This window comes from Crocodylus siamensis, chromosome 4, assembly GCF_052110815.1.
Source record: "Crocodylus siamensis isolate JL-2025a chromosome 4, ASM5211081v1, whole genome shotgun sequence".
In the NCBI taxonomy this organism is placed as follows: Eukaryota; Metazoa; Chordata; order Crocodylia; family Crocodylidae; genus Crocodylus; species Crocodylus siamensis.
The window spans coordinates 206,559,915-206,580,028 of NC_143398.1; the positions used below are offsets into that span (position 1 = coordinate 206,559,915).

The window sequence follows — 20,114 nt, forward strand, 5'->3', positions numbered from 1 at the left end:
GGCACCCACATACACACATGTATGAGCCATAGTTCAGATCATTCTTGAATCAAGGGATTACCAATCAGGACTTAAGTGTACGGTATATACCTCAGGATCTGTAGACTTAGGTATACAGACAAAAATGTATATCTGTATACACATACACATCCATATATATATCCAGTACTTATATCATGATTGGTAATCCCTTGATTCAAGGATGATCTGTACCATGGCTCATATATGTATGCACATATGTATGTATATGTATGTATGTATGTATATATGCACACACACCATACATAAGCTTTTGTGAACCCAAGATTAAGTTTAAGACAACATCTGATGAAGGAAGCTTGGGCTCATGAAAATTTATACTATGTATCTCTAACAAATGTACGGTAATGTCTTCTCTCCAAACAAGGGGCATTTGGCAGGGTTAGCACCACCACCAGCACCACCTTGTTTTGTAAGTTGCATATTACAGAAGTGTAACTCAGCAGTGGCTTTGTGCCCCACCAGGGCTCTCTTGCAATTTGAAAGATTATGAAAGCATTTTCTCTTATCAGGATTACACAAAGCTGGGCACCAGCAGAGCACCCTATACTGAGCAAGGCACAAATGAGAAGAGTTCCTGCCTCTCGCCATTTACCATGACAAAGACAAGGAAGGAACAGAAGGCACTGTGAAACTTTCAGGAGGGAACAGCTTAGGAGAAGGCGTAAAACTATGTATGTGTTTCTATATATGAGACAGCTCTTCTTATCCTTCACCACATACCACAGCACCATTGATATCATGATGTCCCACTACTGGATGAGATCAGTTCACAGACGAAGCTTGTTGTAGCTGAACTTGACCCAGATGAAAGTGGTGGCATCAGCCAAAGGAAAGCACTGAAGACTGTACAGTGCACACCCAAATCTGGTTACGACAGTACATCCAGTAATTGTCCTCCTGGATTCTAGTGGTACAGAGCTTTCAGACAGCTGCATCTGCAAGTAATACTTTCTTCTCTTTGGCTAGGACACCCATCCCATCCCATCCCATCCCATCCCAGTGGACAACCATCTGGTGTTGGTTCTATAATGCCTTTGTCATCTGCTTTCTGGACTAAACAATACCACATGAAGCTGTCACCCCATAATAAACTCCACCTAGTGGTGAAAGAAGTAGCATACATTTCCTCAGCAATACAAAGTACTGTAAACCAGGAGTGTCAAACTCACAGGCCAGATGAGTGGCGCATGACTGGTCCATGGGCCACATGGATGGTGTGGGGCTGGGCCCATGGACCACCCATCCACTGCACATTGGATTCAGAGCCTGCTGTGGCCAGTTCAGGACTGCACTGCATCCCACACCAGCCAGATCAGGCACCACACACAGGTTGCGTCCCAGACCAGTCAGAGCAAACACTGTATGCAGTTCATATCACATACCTTGAGTGCAGAGCCATTTGGCATGTGCCACATGGGTCAACTGTGACCCAGAGGCAACACTGGGGACTCCACAGGCTGGATGAGACCCACAGGCTGCATCTTTGACACCCCTGCTATAAACAAATCCTTTCTTCTTTCCTTATACTGACTTTCAACAGAACATCTAGACAAACTGATGATCAAGGTGATTAATGACCTGGTCACCCATACCTAAAAGGCTGGCTGTAACTTCAGAATGAGGAACTTGGTTAACAGCTCTCTCAAGCGTAACAGACCTTCAGTCACAAGAGCCAGGCTGATCTGTGCAGCAGGCAGAGCTTTCTCAGGGGCTGGGTCCAGACTGAGGCACGAACTCCCACTTCACAGAAGTGATAGCCTATCCAGAGCACTAACAGTGACATAGCTATATAGCTTCCAACTCAGGAGATGATGTTCCTAAGCATAACACTGACTTGTACTTTGCAGGTATACCTTTATATTACATCTATGTGGCACAAGGCAGTGCTGTACAGACGTTCTGTACTCAGTGAAGCTGAGTTAATTAGAGGTGGTAGGCCTTAAGAGGGAGCACACAGAGTGCAAAAATCTCACAGTATAGCTCTGATGATAGGGAAAATGCATGCGCCTACAGAGAATAGATCTCAGTGGAAGTCATAGAACTACAACGCAGGCTTAATCAGGGATTAATAGAAACACTGGAAGCTGTTCTGCTCTCAACTACTTTTCACTAATGCCAAATTGACAGGATACTTTCCAGTGAAGCAACACTTTCCTATTGCACTTTTTATGGCATATCAAAGCTGTTGTACTTATCCTTCCCAGGATTATTCAGTTGTTAAGTGCCAAGCTAAAGCTACAGCAATGTGAAAAGATGGAGGAAAGCTAATTGTATGGAAAGTTAAGTGTCACAGTTATCAGTCTAAGTGCTTATCTATAATAAAAAGCTCGAAGTTTCAACTGAACACCCCACCTCCTTTGGGACTGAGCTTTCAGCTTCACCATTAGGTTCTCTGTTCTTATTTTCAGCTTTGTTCTATTCAGTGATCTGCCACAGGAGTTAAACTAACCTGCAGCTTGACCATATCTTCTTGGGCCTTATCAACTCTTTCTCATCTAAGGGCAACTTGAGTCTCTTCTTGCACGTCTCTTGGACTGGGCCTCTCCCTTCTCAGCCCTGAACTCTGGTTTAATCTTCCTGGGAACATGATACTCGCCCCTACCCCCCCGCCCCATTCCAGGTGTGCCCAAGTGAGACTGAGCTATTAAACTAGTAATTAGCCCCAATCATGGATTTAAATTATTCATCTTTTCCTCCCTTAAACTAAATTAATACATTTGTATAGAAAAGTTGAGGAACTGAACAAATAGTAACTTCATCTTACTGAGGTCACACAAAATTATTACACATCCATGTTCTTACATTACTGCACAGCAGCTCCACCATACTTTCCCTTTCAAGACTGTTTATAAGCCCTCTTTTTGCCCCCTCTGCCTCTGGGTGGGAAGTGGGACTAGAATTGTGCACTCCTCCTCCCCTCTACATACAGGCTGGGGAGGGGGCAGAGGGACACACACCGCGACAGCTGGGGGCATCCCTCCCATTCTGATAGGCTGCTTACAGACATGAAAAAAACAAATGGTCCTTTACTTTTAGCTTCGTATGCCCACACGCCAAGCACAGCGCATGCCCAGAAGAGTCATCGTGTTAATTTGACCAGGCTTGCCCAACATCTGTGTAGATTGAGTGCTTCAACAGGGCTTTTTGGTGCTTTTACGTAACAGCTGATTGAATCAGCTGTAGATTATAACCCCAAAAAGCCCCACTGAAGTGCCTGATCTATGCAGACACTGGGGAGCCAGGTTGAACTAATGTGCTGTCTCTTCCAGTAAAGCATTCTTCCCATCTGTCAGTGCCCCCTAATGTCAAGTACCCCTTGATTAGTCAGGATGGGGTTACTGCTGTGAAAAGAGCAAGTCCTTACAATATCTGCTGGTTCCTCCATGTTGGGTATGAAGGGCTTCTCTGGGGTGTTGTGCTAAGTCTGGGTAAACATCAGTCACCCCTTGGTTGATTGATGTTTGATTTTCCCTCAGGACAGAGTTCTTTTTTTGCCCCCACGGCCATGTGGACTGTGATAGCATCCCCCAATATCCAGGATCACTCCAGTGCTCCTGTGATGGACAGTGGCCTCCTGGCCTCTTCACATTTACCTCAGGCTTTTCTATTATCTGGTAGGAACCACAAGTTTCATAAGTAATCCTTCTCTGCTGCTGTTTTTTCATCCACTTGCTGGAAATGCATTCATATGACCTCTTAACTAGTTTCCCCACTCTAGACTCTCAGCCATGCTCAGCTATGCCTTAGCTCCCCTGGCTAAAGCAGGCAGTGAACAACCTAGACCACTGAGCCTGCCTAGTGTCCTTTCTCCTTACACACCAATTCACATATCTGCAGACACTGCAAAGGTAACCTGAGCTCTTTCCTTTCATTACTTGTAGGCCCCATTCTAGCTCCGTCACCCTATCTGTATTTTTACTAATGGGATCCACTGTATTCCTTTAACCTGACCCAAACCCTTTGCTTTTATAAGAAAGAAGGCTTGACTTTGGCTTCAGTTTACAATATAAGTTCCCAGCAAAACATTAGAAGTTATCTTTGGGACCAGTCAGAGGTCTGTGCTGCAGGCTGAAGAAACCATTTAACATTTGTATTCTACATTTTCATTATACAGAATTTGACTAGAATCAAGACAGTCTCTGGGTCCCTCCATCCCTTGAATATCTCCCTGTTAATTCCACCTTGTATCCCCACTGAGGGTCAGGTTTGTCTTGTGCACAAATTAAATCAGAACAACACATGGGTCTCTGGGCTGCCCATACATCCCAGGAGCAACTGGGACACCCTCAAAAATATTGTTCTTTGCCTCAAAGCAAAACTTTGTGAGATATTAGTTCAGTTCCACTGTAAGACTGTTTCCATAATAAAATGAGCATAAACAGTGCTGAAGGCCACAGTTGCTTTATTATTAAAGTACATGTGAAACATGAACCACAGAATCATCAACACATAGACAGGATTTTTCTATGCTGTAAGTTGCTATGTATTAGCAGTCACAGAGCCAGTGACTATTCAATCATGCTGTTTTATTTCAGGCCTCTGAAAATTTTCCAACTACATTTATTTTAAGACAGGGAGTGGAAGGATTTGGCAATGAATACTCAAATGATGTGTTTGTTGTAGCAGCAACAGGTCCTCAGGGGTTAGTTTCAGAACTGGTATTTACAAATAACTGAGAGCCAGCAGGGAAAACTTGAACTACTGGTCTTCCTATTGATGTGTATTAGCAGTGGCCAGCAATGTAACACTGTCAACAAATAGCTAGATGAAAGGTCAGATAACCACTATCAAAGTTTAAAAAAATAAATGCATTTGTTATTGATTAAACCTTCATTTAAAATCCAGATTCAAGTGAAAGAAATTCTGGATCTTAAAACCTGACTTTAAAACAATAGTCTTTAAGTCACAGCTGTACAGTATTAGCAAACTGTTAGGCATGCAAACAGTTACACGTGATTCACAAGATAAAGCCACCAAAAAATGCCATGTGCATGAGCGCAGCCACAGCATGCACACAGCCAGCCCACCAGCTTGAAGAGCAGCATTGGGCTGGTAAGTCTGTTGGGATGAAGGGGAGGGAAGCGGGGTGGGGGCACAGATTAAGGCTCCCATAGTGAGGGAGGGAGTGGGGGACACAGGCACTGCATGGCCAGGGCGGGGTATAGGATGGAGTCATAGCTCGTTCAGGTGGTGCAACTCCCGCCACTACCTGCACCCCAGAGGAGTCATGGGGGACATGTGCCCCCCCAGATCTGTGTGCAAGGTGAGGGTGGGCTGCTGCTGCACGCTAGAGGTGGGGTGGTGCCAGGCTCTTCCCAGTGGAGGGGCTGGGCTGTAACTGTGCTCAGGACAGGCAGCGGTGATGCCAGGAGGGGTGGTTTGTGGGGGCTGCAACTACCACAAAATTCACCATAGCCTCCTCCGTCATCCCTTCCAGCACCGCTGCCACCTACCCAAGCATAGCCCTGGCTCAACCCCCTGCTGGGAAGAGCCTGGTACCGGCCCTGGCCCCAGCCCACAGTGGCAGCCCACCCTTGCCCCGCACACTGATCTGGAGGGCATATGTCCCCCAGATCTCCCCCAGGGGTGCACATAGTAGTTGGAGGTGTTGCACACCCCAGAGGAGCAGCTTGCAGCTCTGTCCTGCGCCATGGCTCACCCCAGTGGCGCCTACCCTTGCCTCAGCCCCTCTCCCTCCTTCAACACCGGGGGGGCCCTCAATCTTCCTTCCCCACATCCCTTCCCTCCCCACTTTCATCCCCAACAGACTTAACAGCTGGATGCTGCTCTTGAAGCTGCCAGGCTGCATATCAGCAATTGGATTGGTACCGGCCGATATGGCTTATTAATAATTAGCCACCCCGCTTTCAACCACCACCACCATCAAATATACTACATTAGTATTTAGAGGTCAACAAAAGAAGCAACTATTTGCCACTGGTTTTAAGAAACTACCGGTAAGAACTTAAAATACACTGCAACCCTGGTGGCTTGCAGAGATTTAAAATGCAAGCTCAAATGGCTTGTAAAAGCTGAATTCTCCCCTTTCCTTTCACTCCCCATTATCAATGTTAAGCAAGCAGGAACTGGGAAAGAAACTTATATAAAAAAAATGAGTGGCAGCCCCACTAATGGTGAAAGTTGAGCAAAAGCAGCAGGTTCCCATATGACAAAGGAGAAAGTAGTAGTGGCACAGACACAGATCACAACTCTGGGGTTCTCTTCTGCATTAGCTGTCTACGGCAGTGGTTCTCAACTGCAGTGAGAGAAACCTGGGGCTGCTGTGATATTGGCACCAACTGCTACTGTGGGATGAAACTGCTCACATGCTTCATTCTTCAGGAGGCACATGAGAGCTGAACTAGAAAGTCACCGTAGCAGGAGAGTGCACCTGCCTGCATTACATAATGGAGGCAAGCATGCTGCTTTCCTGAAACTTTTGTTTGACTCAGTGCGTCTCCTGAAAACTAAGGTACATGGCTTAGTTCCACTTGGCCATGGCAGTCATAGAGACTTCACCACAGCACTCCCTTGACCTGCCCCCCTCCCACGCCCAAGCCTCCTTTTGCCCATTCCATAGCACTCCCCTCATTGTTTATGCAGCCCAGCACCTCTGCTCCAGGGCTGGAATTCAAGGGGAATTGCCCTGGGATAACTAAGAACTTGCCTAGCGGTTCCTAATCCCTACTACTGACCCAGAGCCATATGTGGGAATCCATTGCTGTGCAGGAAGCAAACATGCGCTAGACCAGACACAGCCAGGGAGCACTCCCCATCAGCAGCCTGAAGTATATATAATATGCTGTAATTATATAATCCATCAAAAAGTATGTTTATGTCATAATACCTTTATATTAATCTTTTAAATGGGGTGCTGCTAAATTCTAAAATGTTCTGGAGGAGTGTCCCAAGTATAAAAAGATGGAGAACCACCACTGTTCTAGGAGATAGAAGCAACTTACTGCTGTGGTAGCAGTCAGCAGAATGGGAGACTGCTGTATTGCTGAGAAAAGCCCAGCGTTTACGCTGCTCCTGGAGTAGGGTCAGAAATCTGCAGCTATCCCCAGGTTCCTGAACTACTTTCAGACCTTCCAAAATGTATTTTAAATCAAAAAAGGCAGCTAGAATATATCGCACAATTTACACTGCTTTTGTTAGGTAAGAAATGTGCAGCTTTATTGGCTTCAACAATTATAAAAATATTTAGTAAAATATTTAATATTTTAAAATACAAATATTTAAGCCAAGTAGATCTGAAACATACTAAATAATTTACAAATTAGAATATTTATGCTATTTTAACAAATATGAGAACAACAGTTGCAGTACTTTTTCTTTTTCTTAGTACCTAGAACACCTTTATGGACAGAGGCATCGTTCTGTGCGCTAACCACATCTCCCTCCCCAACATGTGAAGACAGACCATCTGTTACATGACTAACTGACACAAACAAGTAGAGACCTGAAAAACTAGAGTAATAGCTGATCCTCTTTTATGTTCCCTCTCTCTCTCTCCTTACCCTTTTGATGACTTGAAAGACCTGCACTATTTATTCTCATACACGAAACACATTTCAATATCATCAGTTTCCCACTTAGACGAAAAGGGAACAGAATAGTTTTTTTATACTGCACTTCATAACCTTATTTTCAGATAACAACATTCCAACTTCATAATAGCAGGCAAATGTAGTTACATTACTCTCTCCAAGCAATACAAGACATCTTTACTAATTTCCTATTATCCATCTCTATATTCTGAATTACTCCTTTACAAGTATTTTCAAATAAGAGAGTATTTCAATACCCGATGACCAAACTAGAACAGAACACTCTATGGGACTGAGATCTTGAGACATTTGAGAAATCAGTTTCTCTAATGTATATCCTTGTCTAGGCATAGCAGTATCATTTTTCTTTAAAAATTTTACTGGACACAGGTCATTGCCTCCATCACCTATATACACAATTTGGGTATAGTTTACTCCTTGCTGTAACTGCTTATCTACAAATTCTTCTAAAACTTTTCTTTTGCATAAGTTCTTAGGGCACTCTGCACAGGAATGATTATGAAAATTCTGCACAGTAAGATATCCAGTGTCACTGAAAGTTGCAGGATTTGTAAACACTTCATCAAACACCCTGTGAAAGTTGCCAGCACGTAAAATCCAGTCAATAAATACTGTATTAGAATCAGAAATGATTATGCAATCAAAGAGTTCTTTGTTCATGCCAATGAAGCCTAGAAGATCTGTCATTCCTGTAGTGAAAGGGATTGTTGTCATCGTTCTTTTCATCTCAGCTTCTTTCACTCCATTGTCCCCCAGATAGATAAACACTCTGCCCATGTATTCAGTCCAATGTCCTTTTTTATATGAACTCTTTATTCCAATAGGCAGCTTTTCCTCAGGAGCACATTTCACAATCCAGGTGTCACTGTTTTCATCTATGAGTGTGTAGTCAAAGTCAAAAGCCAACAGAAACTTCATAGTTGACTGGTAAGAGTCTATTCTGAAAAGAGAAACAAATACTGTGTTGATATAAGCAGGGCTTTTCCTACATGCTGAATTCCTACCCTGATTTCCTCCCTGAAAGTGGAAAATGTTGTAAGAAAGCCAGGATGAACATTTAAACATAGCCAGCTACTTCTGCATGCTACAGCTGAGGGAGACGTTATGCTGAACGTAGCAAAGAGTTGGCAAAGGTCTAATACAACATCCACCTATGCTTTTTAACCAAATGATTAAAGAATAGCTAAACACCACACTCACTCATCCTTCCAATCTTTTGCACACTCAGTCTTGAGACCCTTGGACACCAACAGCTACACAGCCAGAACTTCAGTCTCAAATCCTTCATCTACAACACTGGCCGAAAACCAGCCCTCAGAGGTATCTTGCAGAAACCTCAAATAAATGCAGCTGGAGCTGCTGCGGCGCTGTTGACTCAAGCCCTGCTCCTCTCCTAACCTGGAAACCCGGGAACATTGCTGGAGCCAATTTGATGAAAGCAAAAAGCGCTTGTGAGAAGAAAACAAGGGTGAGGCTGAACTTATCCCACGCCACAGGCACCTAAAGCACCAGCGTCCGCACATTACAGGTCCCTGATGCGCTGGCGCCCTCTGAGCCTCTGGAGGTCAGTCGGGCCGGGCCGAGGCGGCACTGGGCTGCGCTACCCAGCTCCTGCTCGAGTAACGTCAGACTGCCCCACAGCGCCGACAGGAGGATGCTGCAGCCCCGGGCTGCATCGCCACAACCCCGAGGGCGAGGCGGAGCTGTACCGGCGCGACCCAGGGGACCTGTGGCCGCCGTCGGCCCCAGCCCCGCGGGACGTGACGTGACCCGGCTTCACCTGCCCCGGTTCCGGCCGCCTGCGGCCCGGCCCAGGCCAACGCCAACGACCGCTCCCACCCCCTAACTTCCGGCCCCGCGCCACGTCACAGGGGCGCGGCCAGCCAATCGCGTGACCCCATCGCTGCTCATCCCGGTTGCCCCGGTAACGGGCGCGCGTCTGGCCGAGCCATGGACGGCGCCGCGGGGCGGCGAGGGCCGGGGCCATGGCTGGGGTCGGGGGCCCCCCCTGCGGTGCCGGCTGCAGCCCCAGGGGTGGCGGAGCTGCGGCAGGTGCTGGTGCTGCCGCGCGCCGAGTGGGACCGGATCCGGGACAGCGTGGGCCGCGCCGACAGGGAGGCCGCGCGGGCCCAGGCCGAGAGGAGGGAGCGCAGGGCCCTGCACGAGCGGTCCCGGGCCCTCACCAAGCACTGGCCCAACACCGTGGCGGTAAGGGCCGGCGCGCGGGGTTTCTCCCACTCGGCCACGCTCGCTCGCTCGCTCCCTCCCTCCCTCTCGCGCACGGACAAGGGAGGAGCTCCAGCCAGCGCTGTTAACCCCGCCTGTTGCAGACACACTCCCAGGGCTCCCTCTTCCTCGCTCCACAGGAGCAGCCAGGGCAGGGGGAGCTATGCTCCAGCAGCAACCTCTAGCTTGATCCTGTAGCCCTTGGCTGGGGGCGAGAACTTGAGAGTATCTGAACCCTGGCTCCGCCGCTGGACCTGTGGGCTGTCGATGGCTGTGGAAGCAGCTGAAGCTAAGATACTTGCTGGTTGCAGCACACGTATGGTGTTTGAACAATTGAGCTTTGCTTAAGCAAAAGGTTTTGGAAATGATCTGGCTAATTTGACTTGGAACACAAAACATTTTCCAAACTAAAAAAAGTGCCATGACCATAGCCCCTGTGAAGCACTGTACGAAGGATTTTAGCCGTGGACCTTACCATGATTACCCCACTCCTGAATTCTCAGCCCCTCTAGTGGCCTTGCAGGCCAGACCTGGCCCACGGGCCATACATTTGACATCCTTCCCTATAGGGTTCCTGTTTCACGTATTTCCATAGTCAGAATATCACCAGAAGCCTTACACTTCTAAACTTACCATTACATACCTAATTCCAACTCAAGTAATCACACACTTGGTCTACCTAAATTGACACACTAACTTAAACTGGACCCATTTATTATTGTTTCATTGCAATAGTGCTGAAAATGGTGCTATGCATGAGGCAATGCTGCCTGCACCACCAGCTTAGTCTAATGTATACAACCAAAGCCATCCCTAAGGGTGTGCGGGACCTGGCGCATATTTGCCTGTGCCAAGATTACTTCAGAGATTTCTGCACTTCACTGATATCCAAAGGGATCCTCATACATTTTTTTCCAGTGGAGGAAAGCTTACTCTAATTACTTACAGGACCCTCACATAAAACATGCTTTTAAATCTGAATCCAGATTTAAGAACAGGACAGAAGCACAGTATAAAAAGGTTTGACAATTCATTTTAGACACAGAAATAAGCTAACCAAATTCTTGCCAATTTTGTCTTAGCATTCAAGATTTTGCACAAACATTTTTCACTGTTTCCTCTAATAGAGAGTGATTTTATCTGCATTGTAGGGCCTGGCACAGAAGAACCTTGAAGCCAGAAAGTTGCGTGAAGAAAGGGAAGAGGAAGAAAAAAAAAAGCTTGATTTGGAAGAAGCACAGTTACAAGCAGCAATGAGAAAAGAGGCCATTGAAGCAGCAAAAATATATCAGTATTATCAGACTGACAGAGTGAAAGGGTTACATGTCTGTAGACAGTTTGTCATCTTTACATTCAAATTGTATTCAATTTCTTTGGCAATAACCACATGTGCAATAAAGTGACCATACAAAATGTCCCCATTCTATTTTGTAGCAAGCACTTCTACTTACCGAGGTTCTAAGGGAAAGGGAGGCTCAGATTGAATTTAAAAAGAAAAAAACAGACATTAACAAAAAAAGAGAAAAAGAAATGGAACATGAGCGTGAGAAAGCAATCCTTGAAGAACAGGAAAAGGCACATGAACGCCACATGAAACAACAGGCACTTTGCAGAGACCAGCTGGAACAGTATGTAAAATAGGCCTGTTTCTGACCTGTAATGTTTCTTATCTAAACTCACTCTCTTTTTCTATGCATACATTTGAATCATGCTGCTAAACCTAGTTCATTTACTGCAAAAATAACACAAAAGAAAGTGAGCTGTTATCTCAGTAGAGATAAAAGACCTTTTATAGCAGCCAGTCTTATCTCCCCAGCACAGCACTGTTCTACTTATATTACCTGACCTACCATGCTATCCAGTCCAGCTTCATTTGGAAAGCAGTTTCCAATATGATCCTTGGGAGACAATTCTACAATGTAACACATTACTTCTAGGAAATTTATACTGTATGGAGACTACAACAAAATTGGGCATTACACAGGAGATCACCAAGTGCATCTTCCATCTGTTTGCTTAAGTACATTTTGATGGAATACAATGCAGTTGTCACAGCCAGCCCCAGTCCCACTGTCAGGATGGACAAGGGTCTGTTGAGAGTGGACCCGACTGCTGGATTCCACATACTTTTCATCAGCTTAGGTTATGGTAGTGTCTACTCAGTTCCCTGATACTGCATTAGTGGTATACAAGGCTCTCCTAATCAATGTCCATTGCAAAGTAGTGCATTTAGGTGCCTAGGTCCCCCTTGCCAATTTAGTTTTCAGTGGTTATCTCTTGCCTTGGGCTGACACCAATGCTCAGCCTTAGGCTGAGCTTGGGACTTTAAGATGCACTGCTTCAACTCCTGGACCCCATCACTCTACCTGCCTTCAATTTATATAATCCAACATTGTTAAAACCTTTAGAAATGTGTAAATGTTATTTAGTACATATGTTTTCTTCCTTGTCCATTATTAATATTTCCATTTATGTTGCAGAATAAAGGAACATAAGCACCAGGCAGAATTAGCTAAGCTTGAGGCAAAAAGAGAAGCTGAAGGAATTCAAAGACTGACCAGGTTATACGAGTTGGATGTTCTGAGAGAAAAGGAAAAGAAGGAGAAAGAAAAACTTGAACACAAGAGGGCTCATCTTGTAAGTAGCAGAAAAGTAGAAAGTCCAAATCTCTCTCTCTTTGGATGCCTACACAAATATGTTTCTCTTTTTAAGATATGACCAGATTTTCAAAGGTGTTCAACTCCCACAAATTCCAGTGAAGTCACAGTTTTGCCACAGTAACAACACCCTACTTTGCCATTTATGTTACTCTCTTCAGTACCTATTCTCTAGGTGGGGCTTCCCTTTTAACAACAGACCCATTAATTTTCACTGAAACAGCAACATGATAGTTGCTAAGACTGTGCATCGTCCTTGGTAAGAATTATGCTGCACATAACAAGGAGAATATTTCCAATTTTAAAACTTCCATTAAACTGAGCTGTTCTAATTTCCTTTATTAGGAAAGAAAAATGGCATCAAGTTGTCAGTATAACTAGATTATTTTATTTTATTCCCTTTCATAATGAGAGTCACTCACAAATAGGAACTGCTGGCCCACATGCTGGCTTGATGTCCAGCAGCCTCTTGTTCTGTCCTTCAGGGAGCTCAGATCTAGAAATTCACATACAGGAAAATATCATTCATACTTTTGCAGCAATTCATTGTAAGTTGGCCATAATTTAAGGTAGTTTATTAAAGCAAGAACAATATTGTTCTTCTAGATCAGTGGTTCCCAACCTTTTTTTGCTGCTATCCGCTGGAAGCGGAGTGGGACAGTGGCGGCCCGGGGTCAGGGGAGCTCCCGGCACACAGCGCAGCTCGTCTTCTGTGTGCGGCACCACCGGCATTGCCCCAAGGTTGGGAACCGCTGTTCTAGATCCTTGTCTTCCCCCTTGTGCAAGCCTAGGGAACTTACATATTCTGGTGTAAATCCCTGCCCAATTGTCTTTTCAATTCCTTCTTTTCAAAGACTTAGGTGCCCATCTTTAGTAAATAACAGGACATTTTTGTTTAAAAAGGAGTACATTGCTGATCAGCATGTTCTTAAAGCTGTAAAGGAGCAAAAAGAAGAGGAGGAAAATGATAAAATTAGAGCTCATTTTAAAGCAAAACAAACTTTGGCCAAGCTGAGACGAGAAAAAGAAGCTGAAATGAACAGGTGGGTGCAATGTTAGATAAAGCACAGATTCACAATTAAGTCTTTGTCATGCTATTTCCAGTATTTCCACACTAATATCCAAAGTGAAGCCAAAGAAACCCGTATAGTAATAGGTAGCCTAGCCACACAATGCTTCTGGATAGTAAAATTCTATTTTGAAAAAAGAGGAAAGTATTTGAGAGGAATTATTTTCTCACCTTTTGCATCTTCTGTAATCAGAGATACTGGGAGTGTTCTCTGGGATCTTACTGTTCTTTTAAAATACCACATCAGTATGTTGGAGTCTTTTCATCTCATCTCCAAACGGTCCAAATTGTGATGGAGAATGTTATGGTGATATGGCTATGATTTCCTTGAAGGAGAAAGACAAGGGAAGAAAAAGACCTGATTACTTAATCTGACATTCATATTAATCAATCAGGGTATAATGAGATACTTGTAAGAAAGCCAGGCTTGTCTGTGTAACATTGACATGTTACATTAATTGCTGTTGTGCTACAGGCTAATGCAGGAACGTCAGGATAATATTATTAACCGTCTGGCTGCACAGATGAAACAGACATTTCAGGAGGAAGATGAACGTGTTGCTAGAGCTGTTGCAGAGAAAGAAGCTGTGTGGGAAGAACAACTCAAAGAAAAAGAGGAAAAACATATGGCCGAATTGAAATCAATTGCAGAGTACAGAGCTGCTGTCGTAAGAATTCTCTTAAAGAAAAAGGAGTTTAATGGCACAGACATTCTTCTTAGAAGGATTTTTGGAAACAGCAGTATATTTTTTAGTATTTTTAGTTTTCAGTACCTTTCCTTTTTCAGTGAACCCCTCATTTTTCAACACTTTCAACTAATGTACATCATCATGTACCAATATACATTATTTTTTAAGCAAGCTGTAGGTGATGGTGCTTTATAAACAGTCATGGGAAGGCTGTATTATCCTTGTCAATTATGCAACCATTTTAAATTTCAGTATCCATTATTTCAAGCAGCTGGGGAGGTGGGAGGGGTTTTTTTAGCTGTAGTGTGCCTAACATACTCTTGGCACTTTTTAGAAAAAAAATATAGCTCTTCTGTAATGGAACCGTCCTGCTATCCTGTAGGGTCAAGAGCAAGTGGTAAATACACAGCACTTTCCTTACATGAGAAAGGCCTTTCTTTGCCTGAGGACGGCAAGGACCTTTAAAGACTGATAGAGTTCCATCATATTTAATGAGGGTGAGCAGGGTCTTTGAATAATCTGGCCTCTCTTGTTCCTGTAACTTTAATTTGGAGATTCCTTCATGCATACCCAAGTCTTGCATTCATTCTTGTTCCAATCACTCTCCCGAACACACCCCTATCACTGCCACATAGAAAGTATAACGTTTTAAGAGCTGTACCTAGGGAACCACTCTCTTCACAGCTCAGAGGTAGGAACCCAAAGCAGCAGTAACTTAATTAGGTATGGGTGAGTGGGGCATGAGCCCCAGGTGCCGATTTAAAGTGGAGATGTCAAGAATGGTGGCCCATGCTCCAGCTCCATCAGCCATAAAACTCCCTGGCACTTAGCCTCCACTCTTTGGGATCTCTGCTTTTGCCCTGGGCATCAAAATGTGTAGTTAAGCCTCTCTGAAGCAGAGTTTATTCTAGGCAAGGACAGAGAATCTGTAAATTTGGATAGAGTCCACTAAAAGAGGCAGATTTTGGCATGGGCATGACACAGTTATGGCCTTTTATTGGGTGACTTTTTATCATTGTTAATCAGCTTAAGTGCTAAAGTTCTTGGGTATGTAACTTCTGGACAGTGGAAATTTCACAACAAAGTAATAAGGCTTGTGTGTGTCACCAGCCAAATATAATTTTTATACTCTTAGGGCAGGTTTCTAGATTATTTCTCCTATTCATTTCTGTACAGTGAAATTCACCTTCTGTTTGGGACTTTATAACGTTGCTGGAACACCAATGGTTCCTTACATGGAAACATAATATTGGGAAAGTAATGTATTTTTACTGTCTTGCAAAAGGATTCAGCATTTAGGGGTAAAGGGATTTTGCCAACAGTAGCTTTCTGTGGCCCACCAGTAAGTGCTTCATGGGCCAGCTTGAAAACTGTTTTGTAAGTGAGCGTTTTAAGAGAACAGTATGAGATGTTTCTGGGCAATTCTTTCTTACTCTTTGACTGTAGACAGGTAGGCAAAGACACATGGGTAATCAGTTACTAACTTTGACATCAAAGGAAAACGAATGTAGGGGTGTCAAATTAGTTTTTGAAAGCCTCAGCTAATAGTTTTGTAGTTGGTAGGGTAGGAAGGGACCTGAGCAGATCATCAAGTCCGACCCCCTGCCATGGCAAGGAAGAGTACTGGGGTCAAATGACCTCAGCAAGGTGTACATCTAGCCTCCTCTTAAAGACCCCCAGGGTAGGAGCCAGTACTTCTCTTGGAAGTTGGTTCCAGATCCTAGCCGCCCTGACCGTGAAGTAGCGCCTCCTGATGTCTAATCTGAATTTACCCTCTGCCAGCTTGTGACCATTTTTTCTAGTCAATCCTGGTAGCGCTCGGGGGAACAGGGGCTCCCCCAATGCCTGCTGATCCCCCGACTAGTTTGTAACAGGCCACTAGATCCCCTCTCAGCCTTCTCTTGTGGAGGCTGAACAGGTTCAGGTCCCATAGCCTCTCCTCGTAGGGCCTGCCCTGCTGCCCCCTGATCATACGAGTGGCCCTCCTCTGGACCCTCTCCATGTTGTCCACATCCCTCTTGAAGTGCGGCGCCCAGAACTGGATGCAGCACTCCACTGCAGCCTGACCAGTGTCGCATAGAGGGGGAGGATCACCTCCTTGGACCTGCTCGAGATGATCTGTGGATGCATGACAAGGTGCGGTTGGCCTTCCTGATCGCATCGCCACACTGCCAGCCCATGTTCATTTTGGCATCAATGATGACTCCAAGATCCTTTTCTGCCTCTGTACTGACAAGAAGGGAGTTCTCCAGCCTGTAGGTATGCTGCTGGTTCTTCCCCCCACAGGTGCATCACCTTGCACTTGTCAGTATTGAAACCCATCCTGTTCTCATCTGCCCACCCTTGTAACCGTCTAGGTCTGACTGCAGCCTATTCCTTCGTTCTAGCATGCCCACATCCCCCCACGTTAGTGTTGTCAGCAAATTTGAACAGGGTGCTTTTTACGCCCCTGTCCAAGTCACTGATGAAGATGTTGAACAGTGCGGGCCCGAGGACCGAGCCCTGTGAAACCCTACTGCCCACATCCCTCCAGGTCAAAAATGACCCGTCCACCACCACTCTCTGGGTGCACCCCTTCAGCCAGTTAGCGACCCATTTGACTGTGTAGGTGTTGACACCACAGTCCCCCAGTTTTTTAATGAGAATGGGGTGAGAGACAGTGTCAAAGGCCTTCCTAAAGTCCAGAAAGACTACATCCACTGCTACCCCTGCATCTAAGGATTTTGTGACCTGGTCATAGAAGGCCACCAGGTTGGTCTGACAGGACCTGCCTCTAATGAACCCGTGCTGGTTGCCCCTAAGCATAACCTTCCCCGCTGGCCCCTCATGGACACGTTTCTTAACTGTATCTTAAGTTAAGAATCACTGTTTCTTAACTCTGATTCTTTGAGTATTTTTGTTTCTCTTTCCTATAGAAGGGTTTTCTAAAAATACATTTTCCAAATCTGTTGGCTGAATTAACTTTCTTTCACAAAACAGATGAAAATGAAAAAAGAAAAAGAGCAAGAGGAAAGATTGGAAGCTAAGAAAAAGCTTCAGGAATTAACAGAAGCAGATCGCATCTATCTAGAAATGGAAAAAGAAAAGAAACAAAGACAACACAATGAAAACATAAAAACAAAAGAATTTCAAATCCAGCAAATGGTAAATAGAGGAATTAGCTGATATTTTAGAAATTTCAATGCATGTTGATGGCACAAGATTTTTGTATTAATGTTTCTATTATCAAAGTCGAGTTCAAAGCAAGAGCATGTATGAGTATTTTTATCCTGAGAACATTAAGAATTGTTACTCTTAGAGTTCAAGTATAGGAACTTTCAGCAGACTTTATATTAAAGTGGGAGTGCAGTTAGATCAGAGGATTAGAAATCGGATCTAGATCCTTTCATCTCCAGGGGTCCAAAATATGACACCAAATAACGACAACAACTAGGCTGGTTTATGTAAAAATAATTTGGTATCTGCTCTTACCCAGATTACAGGTAACCGTGACGGTTGGCTACTAATAAAAGATGCAAAAACAGGTCTTCAGCTTGACCTTTTATTTACTTCTACTATAAAACACAAAAACCAAAATCTTATCCCAAAGTTTATTTAGCTACCCATGAAAGCACAATATAGATTTTTACCTATACCAGCTGGGAAGACGAGATGGGAGGAGGGTGGTATGCATATTGGCAGCAGGTTTCCTTGACTTTGCCATGTTCTCCAAATTTTCCTTCAGCCTATACCCCATATTTATAGGTGGCACATTCTAATATTCTAATAAATTATCTTTGATTGGTTTTATTTAAATGTCTTTGTTTTACTGACAGACAAGATTCTTTGGGTAAATGTGATATCTTTTACTAGACCAACTAAATATTTGGAAAAATTGTTCTTTGCAAGTTTTCAGGTACAAACACCCTTCTTCAGGCAGAGGGAGGGTTTGTTTTACTGAAACTTTTGGAACTGGACTGAACCAGATCTTTTGTGAGCCTGGAAGGTGTTAATTAGTTGGGATTTATATCCCTGGTAAAGTAAAAAGGAGGGTTTCATAGAATCATAGAAAATTAGGGTTGGAAGGGACCTCAGGAGGTCATCTAGTCTAACCCCCCTGCTCAAAGTAGGACTACCCCCAACTAGATCATTCCAGTCAGGGCTTTGTCAAGCTGAGCTCTAAAAACCTCCAAGGACAGAGACTCCACCATCTCTCTAGATAACCTGTTCCAGTGTTTCATCACCCTTTTACTGAGAAAGTTCTTCCTAATATCCAACCTAAACCTCCTTTGCTGCAACTTGAGACCACTGGTCTCTTGTTCTATCATCTGCCACTACTGAAAACAGTCTAGCCATATCCTTTGTAACCATCCTTCAGGTGGTTGAAGGCTGTTGTTAAATCCCCCTTCATTTATGGCAGAAATGCCATAAACCATTTTTAACCTCAATCAGTTAAGTCTGATACTTCATCCATCCAGGTTTATCTTAAACCCGTTTCAGCCATTTTGAAAGTGATTTATGTGCACTGAACTTCTATTGTGTTACAGATTTGAACTGGTTTCCAATCACTTGTACTGGTGAATCTGTAATTTCTGTCCCTAGCCTCAGCAACAGGCTTTAGGGCCTTTTGCTTATCCGTATTTTAAAGGTTGACCTAGGCCCCTTGAAAATGGCCAAGGCAACACTGCTGAGAATTACACACCCAGGACAATGATGAGCCTGCTGTAATAAAGACCCCTGTACATGCCTGTGACCCATATCCTCCATCTTTCTGTATTTGTTTTGTGGACAAATAAAGAATGTCAGTTAAGCAACTCTAACCAGTTTCTGCTATGAATAATAATGTTTATATTAAATAGATATTTAGACCAAATTATTTTAAAAAGTCAGTGTTACCTCAGGACTTCCATAACTTTAGAGTTATTCTGTTACAGCTTCACTGCATGTAAATATTTGGGCTTCTGTTATTTCCTTTCCTTTAACAGGCTGAAAGACGGGCAACAAGAGAGCAGGAAAAGCAAAAAGAACTGGATTATGATGCTCAGAGAGAAATTATTGCAATTTACAAGGAGCAGGAATTTCAAGAATATGCAAAGCAAGTCATTGAATCAGAATCCAAAATAGCACGAAATCTTTATCCTCTTCTCAAAGCAGCCAAGGAAAGAACTGCTGCAGGCCATGGACCAATTTACAGAGAAAGAGGAAAAATAAGACCTAGTTATCTAACAAAAGATGTCAGTGGAATTCAGCTACCTTCTTGTAGCTCTAACACCGCTCAAGAAATTAAAGCAGTACCTGACAATGATTCTGTACAAACAACTAAATCAAGACCAGGTTTTACATAGAAAAATACCCTTTTGAATTGAAAAACTTCAATAAATCTTTAAGAGATTTACACTGTAAAAATGGTATTAAAGAACTACAGGCTTGCAGGTAATCTGTGGGAATGGACATATGAACAAAGTACAGGAAACTGAAAGGTACAGGAACTTACTGTACATCTGTAATAAACTTTGTGTGTGCATACATTTACTCCACAATAAGTGAAAGTTAACCACAGTAGGGCTAACCTAAATGATGAATAACTACTGTAAAACTTTATTCATATATAAAATACTTATTTTTCAAAAAACAGAATATTTGAGTCTCAATTTTTAGTTTCAAAACCAGTATTTTATACCTCCCCTGTAATTTGTTTTTAACTGCTGCATTTGACTTGCATTCTTAATCAGCAGCTCCTAAAAACTTACCATCAAAAGAGACCAAATACATGTGAAACAAATACAAAACTAAGTAACAAAATGTAAGAGAATTTAATATTTCTAAAAAAGGATTGAAACAAATTTCATATTCCACATAAAATATTCTTTCAGATTCTCCA

The 20,114-nt window shown here is 43.7% G+C and overlaps 2 protein-coding genes across 14 annotated transcripts; one reads left to right on the forward strand and one right to left on the reverse strand.

Moving 5' to 3' along the window:
- Nucleotides 1-7,176: 7,176 nt before the first annotated feature.
- On the reverse strand, nucleotides 7,177-13,952 carry PHOSPHO2 (phosphatase, orphan 2). Of its 12 annotated transcripts, XM_090045510.1 has the most exons (4): nucleotides 13,737-13,891; nucleotides 13,297-13,430; nucleotides 12,919-12,992; nucleotides 7,178-8,553 (listed from the first exon to the last, which is right to left on the reverse strand). In XM_090045510.1, the coding sequence occupies exons 3-4, from the start codon at nucleotides 12,939-12,941 to the stop codon at nucleotides 7,806-7,808; spliced, it is 771 nt and encodes a 256-aa protein (XP_089901636.1). In that variant the 5' UTR covers nucleotides 12,942-12,992; nucleotides 13,297-13,430; nucleotides 13,737-13,891; the 3' UTR covers nucleotides 7,178-7,805. The 12 variants fall into 12 exon arrangements, with proteins under 12 accessions (XP_089901633.1, XP_089901636.1, XP_089901635.1 ...); XM_090045509.1 differs by having other exon boundaries at nucleotides 12,919-13,430; nucleotides 13,737-13,952; XM_090045507.1 differs by lacking the exons at nucleotides 12,919-12,992; nucleotides 13,297-13,430; nucleotides 13,737-13,891 and adding an exon at nucleotides 9,012-9,141 and having other exon boundaries at nucleotides 7,177-8,553.
- Nucleotides 9,564-20,114, forward strand: CFAP210 (cilia and flagella associated protein 210). 2 transcript variants are annotated; one of them, XM_090045506.1, is made up of 8 exons: nucleotides 9,564-9,821; nucleotides 10,991-11,164; nucleotides 11,274-11,467; nucleotides 12,320-12,476; nucleotides 13,400-13,539; nucleotides 14,041-14,233; nucleotides 17,234-17,398; nucleotides 19,219-20,114. In XM_090045506.1, exons 1-8 carry the CDS (start codon nucleotides 9,564-9,566, stop codon nucleotides 19,576-19,578), a joined length of 1,641 nt encoding a protein of 546 aa, XP_089901632.1. In that variant the 3' UTR covers nucleotides 19,579-20,114. The 2 variants fall into 2 exon arrangements, 1 of the variants encoding a protein (XP_089901632.1); XR_016442071.1 differs by lacking the exon at nucleotides 19,219-20,114 and having other exon boundaries at nucleotides 14,041-16,513; nucleotides 17,234-17,368.